Below are 13,160 nucleotides of genomic sequence, written 5' to 3' on the forward strand. Positions count from 1 at the left end.
TTATTATTATTATTATTATTATTATTATTATTATTATTATTATTATTATTATTATTATTATTATTATTATTATTATTATTATTATTATTATTATTATTATTATTATTATTATTATTATTATTATTATTTATTATAATAATAAGAGTATATATTATTATAAAATACTAATATTATATAAATAATAAATTTAATTAAATATATAATTATATAATAAGCTAATAATTTATTAAAATAATAAAAATATTTTTCTATTTTATTATTTATTAATTAATTTATATTTATAAATATTATAGAAATTAGAATAATAAAAATATTTAAAAAATATTTAAGATATATTAAGGAAATATTTTAGACATTTTTAAAAAATTTTAAGAAAGTTTTAAGAAATTATTAAGAAATGTTTAGGAAATTTTTAGGAAATCTTTAAGAAAATTTAAAAATTCTTTAAGGAAATTTTAAGAAAATTTTAAGGAAATTTTAAGGAAATTTTTAGGAAATTTTTATAATTAATATATTATTTACTTAGTATTTATAGCTTTAATTTTTATTTATATATTTATTACGAATATCTATTTATAATATTATAGTATTCTTAATTTATATAGTACTATTTTAAAAAGGTAAGTAAAATACTTCTATTTTAATAAACTCTTTACTTATAAACTTCCTTAAACTAATTATTCCTTATTATCCCTTAATTTTTAATTATACTTTTTATTTATTTATATTTTTAATAAAGATCTAGGTAGAAGTAGTGGGGTTTATTTAGGAATCTATTTTATTATTATTAGAATTATTAGCGGGGTTAGGCTAAATCGGCTTATTTTTAATAACCTTATTATTTTAGCTTATTTACTTAGGGGTTTTAAAATGTTTTAAAAATAATTAATATTAAGTATAACGATATATAAATATTAATAAAGTAACTTATTAAAAATATCCTCGTTTAGTACGAAATTAGGGTAATAGTACTTATAAAATACTAAGTAAATTAGCTCGTATATATTAAGAAGAGAGCAAGTTATAAAATTTAGTTAAGAAGAGTATTAATTAAAAAATAAGTTATACTTATTATAATTAATAGTATCCTATGATTTATAAACTTAATAACTTTCCTCGGGGCCAAGCTTAATATTTATTTTTATTTAAATAACATTTTATTAGAAATAGTTAGTTTTATAAACTAGAAATATTTTAAAAATATTTCTATTTATAGTACCGTTCTTTTTAAAAGGGATAATAAATAACGCTTTATTATTTATAATAGCCTTAGGTTTTGAGGGGGTATTTAGGGGCGTATTCTAGCCCTTTATAAGTAATATTATTTTAGTATAATATCCTATAAAAGATTATTAATAAAACTAAAAATATTAACGTAAAATAGGAAGTAACTTATAAATAACCTTAAAGTTAATAGTAATAGAGAGGGATCTTTTATAAGAAATCGTAGAGTTAATATAATAACCCCCTTTAAAGTATTTTTTAAGTATACTAAGAAACGATTAATAGTAATTATTAAAATAAAAGTTATTAGCCTCTAGATAGTAATAATAAAGTTCTCTTAATAATAAGATTACTTAACCTTATTATTATAAAAATAAGTAAATAAATCGTATATTTAATTATAATAATAAGGACGAAACTTATACTATTAGTTTTAAATATAGGGAGATTCTTAGGCCAGCCCCTCTTATTATTAATATAAAACTTAAAGTTATTATTATTATAATAATAAAAAAGTATTATAAAATTAACTTAGAAATATTTTTAATTAATTATTAATAAATTTCGAATATAATAGTAAGTTTTATAATAAAGATTTCTAATAAAAGTTATAATAAAGAGTAAAAGTTTAAAAAAAGGGATATAACTTAGCTAGGGTAAAAAAAAAGTATAAGTTAGAATTATTTTTTATTAATTAAGTAGTAGTACCTTAATTAGCTATAATTTATTTTTAAAATATTTCTAGCCCGAGTACCCTAAAAAAAAAAAAAACGAAGTCCGATTAGTTAAATTTAACTAAGATCTACTAATATCTAAGTACTTACTATTATATATAGGACTCTTATCTTAACTAGGGGGGGTTATTATTAGTTTATGTATAGACTCCTTGCCGAACCGTGCTTTTTTAAGCTCTCTCTCGCTCTCTCATTTCCAGATGCCACTCAACCCCACCATTCTCTCTGTTAGCCCCAATTCCATCGACACCTTACAGATTGTGAAGCCCTCAATCCGTACGAACGGAACCACGGATAATAAGTTGTAATAGTCCCTTGCCCGCCTTGTCTCCAGCCTCCCCCGCCAAAGAAGGAGCCCTATCTGCCAAATAAATCACGCTGGCGGCTGATCGAGGCGAACGGGAGGAGACTTGGGATACGGTGATGTTCGCCATACGAAACGTACCCCCATTTTCTCGATCGACGGAATCCTGTCCTGTCTGCCAAGTTCCAAGTTCTTAGTCTCAGAACTACGAGGCCTCCCTTTTTGCAAAGCTGCCCTCTTGTCGTCCGTTTGCAGACAATTGGTCTGCCGTACCAAGTAGCAACCATCACCATGCTCCCACTTCGCGCGCAACCCTACTCCATGTCGAGCTGAGAAAAATCGTCCTACGGTCTACCAGTCCCAGAGCTGGAGTCAACCTTATGAGACGGGGTGATAATCACACCTTACGGAGCTGACCGTCCTGCCATGACCATCATACATGGAGGCGATGGTAGGGGCGTCACTCTTCTTTCCCCACGAAAGCTGCAACCAAGACCCCTTCTTCGGTACTATAGCCGCATACACTTCGTTATCATAAGAGGCTCCCCTTTATCATAGCCGGCGTCTGTTAATGGGGGGGGGGGGGGGCAGGCGGTTGAGACGAGCGAGAGATACCGCGCTCGCGCGGCTCAAGGGGAGCCATGGGAGGGGGAGCCATGGCTCTGACGACGGAATTTGGCGAGACGAGCGTGGACGATCTACGAATGCCACAGTACGACACCGTGGTCAATCCTCAAGTCTGAGCTTCCGTGGACATGGACTATCAAACGCCCAGCTCCTCATTCCTTCGTGAACTTGTCCCCGTCGGAGTAGTCGCAGCCCCAATCCGTGCCTCCATGTCGACGTCCGCAGTTCATCCACCCTTTGACACTCTTCCCAGCTCCATCCCAGCTGCAGCGTCCCGCGTGCGACCCAAAAGAAGAGAGAAAAGGCCAACAACCTGCGCGGTAGATCTTCTCGTGTCATGTCACACCCCAAGAGCTATGATTATCGTTGCTCTCGCTGCGCTCTTCCTGACCTTGCCCATGTCCACCTTCCTCCTTCGCGCCAGCGCCAGCGCGGTTTCTGATACATTTCACATGCTAAGCGAAGGCCCCTACCTCGATGTCACGGACATGCGCGAGGCCATTCAAGAGGAGGGGGGGTGCTGAGAGGTTGTGATCTGCGTCTGGGCTATGCGTGCGCAGGATGCGAGCGCGGCTCCACGGTTCGATTGCATGACTGGTTGCGCACTACTCTATTCGTCCATATTGCAGAAAATTTTGGTGATTGATGGCTTTGGTGGTTGTTTACCTGACCTGCCATCCGGTCTCACGCAGATGGTCTTTGCATCTTTTTCACAGCCACAGTCAACTCGAACTGTCCACATGCATAGATGTACGTTAAGTTTAGAGGTGGTGGTAAGCAACATCAACGCCCCAAAGCAGAATAAACCGTTCGCCGTAACGGGAATACCCTCCTGCACCTTGGCACACCATCTCCCCCAAAGGCCGTCCTCTTCCCAAAAGAGTTTTCGCAAGGTTACCGATTCGTTGATAATCAGGGACCGAACGCTTCTAGAGTCGTCAAACTTCCTGTTTTCCGTGCAGATGTTTGCAGATCGCTTCCCCCTCCAGTATTGAATTCATGAAATGTAAAGATTGCACACACGCCAAACGCGAACCGGACGGTAGGGACCGGAGGCGGGCTGCACTTCGCCTCTCATCCCCGCACACCCCAGATGCGAGATGCGGGCAATATTTAGAAACACGTACGCTACGAGAAGGACTGGAATGCGGGCCTTGGGGCCTTGAGTGAAGTCGCTGTAACGTAACGTGACACCGAGCTGAAATCGTTGTATTGGTATCGAACAGCATAATGACACAATTGCATCATCAATAGTATGGAGTTTACACTATCTGAGCAAGACACGCAACAAGACTGATTTTCGCAGGGTGATGCTCCGTTGACCTTTACGAAATGAACTGCTGAGACTGGTGGCCGCGGGACGTTGATGGTCCGCGGAAGCGAGAGACAGGAAATCCAAGACCGGGCCAAGAGAGCGAAAGACACGGATTTGTCCGGAGACCAACGAAACATTTCGTCTCAACTTTTTTCTGTGTGTCTCTGTTTGTGTGTCCCCTCCGCGGCTCTACCTCTTTCTCCCTCCGTCGCGGGCCAACAATCTCTCCTAGATCCGGACTCGACTCCGATCGCAGACAACTTGACACAACAGCAGGCAGTCCGCTCTTCGAGCCCGCTGTTCATCAGGCGCGTGTTTCAGAGGAGGGCGAGGGAGAGAGGTACGGAGTACGGCCGACAGGCTTCACCCTGATGCTAATTTTTCTTCTCGCATTTTCTTAACCTTTTTGTTTTCTTTGGGTGGTTCGCCCGTGGGACCGACGGGATGCTGTGGGAAATGTACGGATACTTTACGCTTCTTTTTCTTCTGCGTCGTTCGCCAAGCTTTGGTCTTTATCTAGTATACTTTTTTTTTTCGCATGGACTGATTCCAAAAAAGTCCGTCCCACGGGATATGGAATGTCTGGTCTGAAAATGGCCGTATCGGCCGGCCGGCCGGCGGGCGAATGGGCGGGCGGTTCGGTCGGTTCAGTCTTTTACGGCTAGGCGCTTGAAGCCCTTTTCGTAGACACAAGTTCGTCCACGGTCCAACACGGGGCGGACGAGGTTTTGCCAAGATTGCGAGGTTTATCGCGAGAGAGATTAGCAGACTATCTTATGGAGTACTCCGTATCCGTACATCGATTTCGTCGAGGCCCCATCAACAACAAATCCCCGGAACTTTTCCGATTTTCTGTTGTTTGCTTCGGGCATAATCGAGCCATGGGGCCCAATGCATTGACACCAAAGCTTGGCAGGGCTGTGAGGGCTCGGGAACGAGATCTTGAGCCTGTCTGGCCCAGAGATACCATCACGGTAATGATGAGGAAATGATTTTTTCACAACTTAGAAAGAGTCCAAAGTGTTTGCGAATTGCTTCATTTGATTGTTCTTGATATGTTTCATAACATTTTTGTAAAAGAGTCTGGTATCCGCCTGCTAAAAATGCTAAATCCCCGTTTTTTCTTTTCGCCAAATGATGCCCCAAGGGTATTGTAGTATCCTGTACACTTTCCTCCTCGTATCTTTTTCCCATGGTAAAAACAATTCCGCTAATGATGCTATTCCAATTCCGCGTTCATCAAAAATCCCCAAAAAGAGCCCACTCGCCCTAGCCCCGCAAGGACAGACTGCGGCATCGAAAAAAGAAGTGAAGAAAAAATAATTGGTAGCAAACAGAAATATTGACTTTCCCCATGCGCGACGACGTCAGAGGCGCCCACCAAGCAGGGACGGAGTCGACTGCGGAGAAGAGAATGGTCGTGATTGGGCGGGATTGAGAAAAGCGCGCCATCTCGGTAGTGCAGATTTCGTGGTCACCAAAGGGCAGAGAGAGGAGTGCCCCTCACGAGGACCCCTATGATTCTCCAATGACGTCCGCATCGTCGACTCGTGTTCCACTCCCTCTGTGGAATGGACTTGGTTTGTGTGTGTTTTCCCCCAAACTTCGCAAAGCGCGCTAAAGTTGGTGGTGCATCTGCAGTCGCGAACAGCAGCGCCAACCGACTATTTTCCAGGGTTTCGGGATAGAACCATCGTCATGCACGATGATGTCTTTTCCCCTTTGATAGGGGAGTTGAGAGAGGGGAGACCCTGAAGTGACAAAAAGTCGCTATAGCAAGCGCCGGCAATTGAACCAGCGGAACGAAGCCAATGGGTCGAAAGAGAAAAAAATAAGCCGTGGCTTCTTCTTCCCTTTCGGACCCGCATTCCCTCGTATCCGAGACGAACGAGAAAAGGGACCTTTTTCGCTCTCGGGCACCGAAAAAGAGAAGAAAAGCGGAAGCCGAGGCAGGCGCAGCGGCCTGTGCGTTGGAGGTGGGCGGAAGACCGCAAACAGTGCACAAGAAAGGTACATGAAACTGTTGCCTGTTCGCCCAGCGTTGCCGAGTCTCTTTTTTCTTGCGCGTTGCAAGTGAGAGAATGTGGGGTGACCAATGCGCCAATAGCCGGTTGCGGAAGTGCCAAGGCCCCAGTGTCAGCCAATCCCGCGCCCCGAAGGGTGGGAAAGTGGAGACACGGGGCATCGTGCAGCCAATGGGAGAGGCCGGGCTGTGAGATGACTAACCCTGAGACCTTTTGCTGGTGCAGGTGCATCCCTCCGTCCATGTGGTCGGAAGAACTGTAGAAGGAAAAAAGCCAAGATGCGTGGAAGAAAGGCGTTTGATAAAATAAGTTCCTGACCGGACTCAGCCACTGGGTCGGCCGAGGAGGTATCCATAAGCATCGTAGCTGTCAATTCAGGTCAGATCATGTCAGACCCGGTTGAATGATTGACAGCTGGTGAGATGTGGATACCGGAAGACCCCGTCGGCGCCGACTCGGCACGGCTGTCGACAACTGTGGAAAATGGACGTTGAACGACAGGTTGTGTGCGAGTGCATGTGCTTGTTGTGCCGTGTTGACATCTTTCTGACGTTGCGTGGCATTGGATAATGCTGCTGTAGCAATGTGCCGTCGTTCATGTCCATTGGAGGGCTTGTGTGGGTTGTTTCAACCTCGACGGGGTGACCATGTGACTGAGTCGAGGCCAGGTCGAGAGAAGAATCCAAAGGAGAATGGACCCACTTTGTCCAAGTGCACAGTGCATCCATTTCGATGCTCTCTTTTCAGCCCGTGAGAATAGAATTGAAGTTGAAGAGAAGGGAAAAATGTCCATCAGACCGCGGAGCTGATTGGCAACTCAGACGCGGTCTGGGGAATCGCCGACCTGTAGTGCTGATCCTTGGTGAAGGAATGAGGTCTCCCTCTCAGGGTGACATAGTCAGTCAGACATGACTGTGTCCGTCGGGTCCCCGGACGACTGAATAAGATCCCAAGTCGTAACCGAGCCGAGCTATGTGCTCTCGCTGTGGTGCCTGGCGTAGAGTTGTCCTTCGTATGGTGGTGTACCTCAGTCATGTTGAGGAGATCGGCCATCGTCGGCTGTTGTTGGAGTAGTGTCCATGGGAGTTGCAGACTAGGTTTTGCTGCAGTTGATTGGAATAAAGAAGATGGTGCCGGTTCGTCGTATACTGATCCGTCACCCCCAAGTTACATCCCGACCTATGGGCCACTCATTTGTAGCCGACCATCTTGGCGCAGCGTTCGCAGTAGTAGAGGTTGTGAGCGATGCGGACCATTCCCGTTGAGCTGGAGTCGTCGGTGGAGGTAGCCTCGACGGACCTCGCGCAGCGCAGGCAGCGAAGAACCTCGACGGAGGCCACGGGCCTGGAGATGGAGTCCATGCTGTGTCTGTAGGATGAGGATGCTGAGGAGAGGTCGGAGTCGGAGGATGAGGAGGAGCTGTAGTGGATCTGGGAGGGGCGCGAGCTCGTCGAAGGCATGGTGGTGGTTGTTGGTGTTATTGTTCTATGGTATTGTGGTAGTTATCCCTGTTGGTGGTGGTGTTGGTGGTAGTGCTGATGTTGGTTTGCCTTTGGTATAGTATTCCAAGTCGTTGTATGTTGGAAGTTGGAGATGTATTGCAAGTGCAAGAGTTGGTAGGGAGAGTGAAGTCTCGAGATGTGGGCGTGGGAAGGCTTGATGATATATAATGAAGAGTAACTGTGGGAGGACGAGCAGTGTGGTGTCCAAAGGGGGGGCGTGAGCGGCAGGGGTGAGGGGTTAAGAAAAGAAATAAGGAGGGTAAAAGCGAACACCAGGGTGTAATCTGTGAGTCTGGCAGGGGGGTGGGTGTGTGTGAAGGCCCCCGGGAGGAGAGGGGTGTGCGAGTGTGTGTGCTTGTGAGTGAGTGTGTGTATGGGATCGACGAGAGAACGGATGGTGATGGCAGGCTCAGCGTAATAATGCAAGCTTGCTTGGAAATGTGCAAGGCGCGACGGCCTATGGAACTGTCGGCAAGAAGGGAGACGGCCAACGGTCACTCACTCACACTCCGTTGTCCGACAGAGCCGGGCTTGTGCAGTTTGTGCTAGGAGCAGTGAGTGGTGGGTGATGCCGCCCAGCACGACAAGAAGTCAGAAGGGCAAGGGGGAACTGGTGGTCGTTCGAGGAGAGAGAAGGGGCGTGTGAAGCCAAGCCCCAGCCAAGCCGAGGGAGAGAGACTGTGAGAGATTGTGAGAGAGAGGAGAGCGAGGAAGAACGGAGAACGGAGAGAGTGAGTGAGAGAGAGGGCGTGACGGTGTTCTGCTGGGTGGATGCGAGATGGTGTGGGTGGACCGTCAAAGTGACGGTTCGGTGACTGGCAAGACGGTCGATGCCGATTTGGAGACGACGTGGTGATTACGGATGGGCGCGAGTCCCGTAAAGGGCCTGCGTCAGCGTTTGCTTGGTCGAATAAGACTGGGGTGTGGGGTTAGTTCCATTCGTAACGGATACGGACGATGCATATGCACTATATGCGACAAACGGTGATAACGGAACGGATGGAGAGTCTTACGGAAATATTCGTTCCAATGGGGCGCCGTCCGTCCCACGGAGGAGGGGCGTGTGCAGCTGAACGGCAAACGCAAACGCAAACTGGAGTCCTGGACTGGGGGTTGTCGTTCGATTGGGCAGATATCGGGAGAGCGTTGGCTGCAATATCTGAGTCGTAATACCTAGCTTCCCGTCTTTCTTCCTTTGGGCAGTGCTGAGGCCGAAATGCGTGGTTTGTAACTCGACAAGCACTAGGGTACGGAGTAGTGTGACTCTCTTTTTCTTTCTGTCTTTCTGTTTGAGGCCTGCCTGGATCAGATGTATTGGTGAATTGAGGCCTGCTCGCTCGCTTCGCACGGCGTAAGCGCCGGTAACTGGAACCCTCGGGGATTTTTATTTTTTTCTCGCTAGGCGGTGTTGATTCAATGTGGGTTTTCGATGACTTGTCAAGTTGAACCCTTTCTTGTTGATCAGGTAACAAAACGACAACACGTCGGTGACTGGGCGGTATGACTCTTCCAGACCGGTGGATAGAGTTTCAATGTAAATGAACAACGAACCAGTCGAAGGTAAAAAATTGTCTGCTCAAAGACTTTTTTGTGTCAAAGGAAGAAGCGAAAGTGTTTGTTTACCGGTGAAGACAAACATTCAAGGGGTTGCGTCTTCCTTCGCGGCACGGAGATTGATGGGGAACGTCGGCACTTTTAACACATCTCGCATGGGTTGGATCGGAAAGATGGAGCTCTGAAATTCAGGGTCCAAACCAAAGGAGAATTAAAAACAGAAGAAAAAGTGATTGATCAGACTTCTAGACCTCACTCCTGCTCCATCGTTTCCCGAATGCGCCCTCCCTGGATGTAACTATTTTCCCATGTTGCGTTGCGCATATCTGGGTCCCGCGTTGGCATGTTTGTGCTTGATCGAAAGGACGACGAATGTCCTACCATCGTCGATGCTATCACCCGGGGGTCCCTAAGTTCTAACAGCCTCCCCCCTCTTTCTAAGCCTCCCGGGCGATACCAGGCAGGGCAGGTCATCAGTCCGAGACGCTGGTCGAGAGGTGGCTTTGATTGCGCATCTCGATTACAGGACGGGTTGTGGAGGGTGTGGCGGAGAAGCGACATCAAACGGCGGGGGAAGCTATGAACCCGTAGCGCCGAGTGTCAGTACGGATAGAGCAACGTGGTGTGGATTTGTGCGTGTGTGTATGTGTGTCCGTTCATCCTTAGGTTCTCGCCAAAAGGCTGATCCTGACTGTTTGATGGGTGGTCATGAACTTGAAGCCAGCTGTATTACGTGGAAATGTCGGCGTCTCATGGGGCGGCCGCGCGGAGCCCGTGGATTGTGCGTGATAGGGTGGGCGGTACACACGTTCGCATTCACACTTTCACTCTTACACACACACATCGACGGACTTGGCTTGAATCACGGGAGGTGGAGGTTGTCAATGGTGGGTAAGAAGGAATAGGAGTCAACTCTGTACGTTGGAGATTTGGCAAAAGTAGCGCAAGGTTTCATGTTTCGAGATGCCGCCCGTCCCCAGCCCAATGGAGATTCTCTCAATGTTCCTGAAGGGGGCGTCTTGATCAAAATCTCCGAGCCACCGATGAATACCACCCATCATCAGGCCACCTCAACGCTCAATCGCCGTTTTCGACACATCTTCAGCTGTGCTGTCCCAGCTGAATATCAGGGGACCTAACGATCAAAAGAGCCAAGTCCCAACGACGGGGGCCACCCCAGATCGACAAAACGGAGCCCCGAACCGTGGAGCACTGGAGCGGCGTTGGAACACTACCGTCTCGTTCCTTCTGGAGCCTTCAACAATCCTTTGATTTTGGAGAATAATCCGCATTTTCGTTTGGCTCAGACTCGCAGAGGCAGCCCGCAAGTCCCTCTCCACGGTTTTGGATTGATAATTCGCTCGTGGCAGCCGTCGTGCTAGATGCTAATGTTGCATGATCCTCACGGGAAGCCGTTGTAAATCTCCCTCTCCCTTGCGTATGTAATTTACGCCATCACTGCCGTTTTCCAACTAAGTGGGGACTAAGGCACCTCCCAGGGCTCCTCCATCTCTCTCAACGACGCGCCATGGCGCACAGTCTGATGCGTTGCCTTTGCGCCTCGTTCTCTTTGGCTTGGGCTTGGCCCTGGGTGATAAGATAGACATGGCATGCTTGCTCTGCTGAGAGCGAGCGAGCCCGTCGAAAGCGAAGAGGGCAAAAAAGGGCACCCACATGGCGGGAACGTCCTCAAACTTACATAGAGGGGCCTTGGGGCGGACGGAGGGCCCGAACCATGCGATTTCCGCGTAAGGAATTGCATGTTGTCGCAAACAAAAGCCCACCGAGAGAGAGCGCCATTTAGTACCTATTTTCTCTTTTTTTTGCTCCAAAGGGTCCTCAAGGCGGCCCTTGCGGCCCCTTCTGACTCTTAGCTGGTGATCAATATTGCCTGGGTCCATCCCTTCCCCGGAGCATGGGGTTTTCTCTACGGACCCAGGGTGCGGTGCTGTGTTTTGCTGCGGTCCAAAGGTTAGTTAGAGATGCTGTTGCTGCCTCTCTGTTTCCCTCGCATGTGCACTTCCCATCCTCTACTTTACGGCTTCGGATTCATGCTCGACTCCTCCATCCTTGTCAGCCTACAAAGTACTATACTTGCTTACCTCGTGCGCCCCCCCGTGCCCCCCTCTTCCCGAGGGCTGTGTATGTCAAAAAGGTGTCAGCCTGAAGTTCGGGGTCCAAGTTGCCCGTTCGAATCCATATCCCGGCGTCCCGGGGGGGGGGGGGGGCGCAAGACCACTCGGCGACCAGCCCCAACGCTCAACGGCATCAACGGCACCAACGGGGACGGCACCACAACGGAGCCAACGGCCACTCCTAATTGGCGTGTCTGCGTCCCGTTTTTGGTCGGCGGGATCCGGGGTCGGGAGGAATTTGTTTGGCGTATACAGCCTCTTTACGTGAGAATTGGGCCCTTCCCGGCGGAGGTATGGGCGAACAATGCATATCACGGGAGAACGCAACAACCCAAATATAGTCAGTATGGAGAATTTTTCAGAGATATTGAAGAGTATGCGTATGCTTCTGTGTTGTGTGAAACGTGATGGGCTGAGTTGGTTGTTCCACTCAAATTTGCTTTTGCTTGGGGGTGAGAGCTATTTTCTGCCCATTTTGTTTGTTTCTGTTACTATTCCTAACCTTTGAGTATCACAGGTAAAGCTCGTGCTATTGAAACTGCAATACTTTGCTGGAAGGTTGAAGATTTGTTTATTTGGAGAATACGAATCAAAGAGAAACACTCTTTTCTTTCTTTCTCGATGAATGTGGAAAAAACTTAACCGCCGCTGCGGGTAGGACAAAGGCTGTCGTTGTACGCAATCAATCCCCATCATGCAATCCCATCATGGGCAAGAGAGCAACGCGGCGGCGGTTTTCTTTTTTTCTTTTTTTTTTTTTTGGCGACGGGGGAGCCTTACGAGCCTACGGCGCGGGCATTGATGGGATTCCGCCGAGATGATTTCCGCAGCGTTCGGGGAGATGTTTGACCAATAAGCCCGCTCGCGCACACACGAACTCAAAGTAAGGGGGAGACACTGGGCAACTCTATTTTGCTGGCCAAGAAAGCCCGCAAAAGGTTGTCGCGGTGTCAAGAGTCTAGACCTTCTCTGGAGACTTCTGTTGACCAGGCAGAGCGGGCTCACGGAGGCAGTGAGACGGAGGGTGATAGACTCTCAGTTTCTGGCTCTCTCCATCCGCAGTGTCACTTGACTTGGTGAGACGATGAGCCCTGTCCTGTCCTTTTTGACATTGTCACACGATCACGGGCTTTTGCAATCTGCCCTTTGCGCGCAAAAGTGTATGTGTGCGTGGCTCCTACCTCTGTTCAGACTTCCCGCCATGGCATTTTCAATTTCCAATCCATCCCCCTTCTCCTGTCAAAGCTTCGCAGTTCCCGTTAGATGCCAAAGTCTATTTACCCCTCTGTAGAGTCACAGAAGCTCTTAGCAATTCGTCCTTCCTTGGTAATCTTTCTCTCCGTTTCTCAGACCACTTTTACCTTTCTGTGACCGAAAATTATTAATCTTGGCTCTCCAAAACTTACCATCTGTGTGTACACGACTAGACAGCCGCATCCAGATACACACCACGCAATCTTGAGACGGCAGCTGCCTCCTCCAAGACCTTTGCCAGCCACATGGTACCGTCAGTCGATGATTGGTCAATGCCATCTACTGTCTTGGCTCCCTCCTTTGCCTCCTCTCCCCCCTCATCTTCACACATCTATCCGTTTTGCGTTAAGCCGAGGGGGCGTGTGTGATTCGTAGCGTATGGAAGAATGCCGTTTATCCCGTTCGAGAGAGCCTCTCCCCGCTCTCATCTCCCGTCTATGCAGATAACAGCAACAAGAGACGGAGAGGTCCCCCCTCCCAGCTCCAA

The 13,160-nt window shown here is 47.1% G+C and overlaps 5 protein-coding genes across 5 annotated transcripts, besides 1 other annotated feature; 4 read left to right on the forward strand and 1 right to left on the reverse strand.

Annotated features, from left to right (window-relative positions):
- Positions 1 to 2,903: 2,903 nt before the first annotated feature.
- Positions 2,904 to 3,213, forward strand: CTAM01_15637 (uncharacterized protein; the record flags this gene model as incomplete). The annotated part of the gene is made up of 2 exons (XM_060531633.1): positions 2,904 to 2,987; positions 3,115 to 3,213. The coding sequence occupies 2 exons, from the start codon at positions 2,904 to 2,906 to the stop codon at positions 3,211 to 3,213; spliced, it is 183 nt and encodes a 60-aa protein (XP_060373771.1).
- A 1,042-nt stretch (positions 3,214 to 4,255) lies between these two features.
- On the forward strand, positions 4,256 to 4,576 carry CTAM01_15638 (uncharacterized protein; the record flags this gene model as incomplete). Its single annotated transcript, XM_060531634.1, has 1 exon — positions 4,256 to 4,576. The coding sequence occupies one exon, from the start codon at positions 4,256 to 4,258 to the stop codon at positions 4,574 to 4,576; it is 321 nt and encodes a 106-aa protein (XP_060373772.1).
- Positions 4,577 to 5,473: 897 nt separating this feature from the next.
- Positions 5,474 to 5,560: a sequence feature (Short protein (CTAM01_15639, KAK1475764.1) was converted to a misc_feature.).
- Positions 5,561 to 7,418: 1,858 nt separating this feature from the next.
- Positions 7,419 to 7,688, reverse strand: CTAM01_15640 (uncharacterized protein; the record flags this gene model as incomplete). Its single annotated transcript, XM_060531635.1, has 1 exon — positions 7,419 to 7,688. The coding sequence occupies one exon, from the start codon at positions 7,686 to 7,688 to the stop codon at positions 7,419 to 7,421; it is 270 nt and encodes an 89-aa protein (XP_060373773.1).
- A 3,578-nt stretch (positions 7,689 to 11,266) lies between these two features.
- On the forward strand, positions 11,267 to 11,827 carry CTAM01_15641 (uncharacterized protein; the record flags this gene model as incomplete). Its single annotated transcript, XM_060531636.1, has 1 exon — positions 11,267 to 11,827. One exon carries the CDS (start codon positions 11,267 to 11,269, stop codon positions 11,825 to 11,827), a length of 561 nt encoding a protein of 186 aa, XP_060373774.1.
- Positions 11,828 to 12,620: 793 nt separating this feature from the next.
- CTAM01_15642 (uncharacterized protein) lies at positions 12,621 to 12,710 on the forward strand (the record flags this gene model as incomplete). Its single annotated transcript, XM_060531637.1, has 1 exon — positions 12,621 to 12,710. One exon carries the CDS (start codon positions 12,621 to 12,623, stop codon positions 12,708 to 12,710), a length of 90 nt encoding a protein of 29 aa, XP_060373775.1.
- Positions 12,711 to 13,160: the final 450 nt, after the last annotated feature.

The sequence above is a fragment of the Colletotrichum tamarilloi genome, assembly GCF_030869305.1.
Source record: "Colletotrichum tamarilloi strain Tom-12 chromosome Unknown Scaffold_171.1, whole genome shotgun sequence".
NCBI lineage: Eukaryota > Fungi > Ascomycota > Sordariomycetes > Glomerellales > Glomerellaceae > Colletotrichum > Colletotrichum tamarilloi.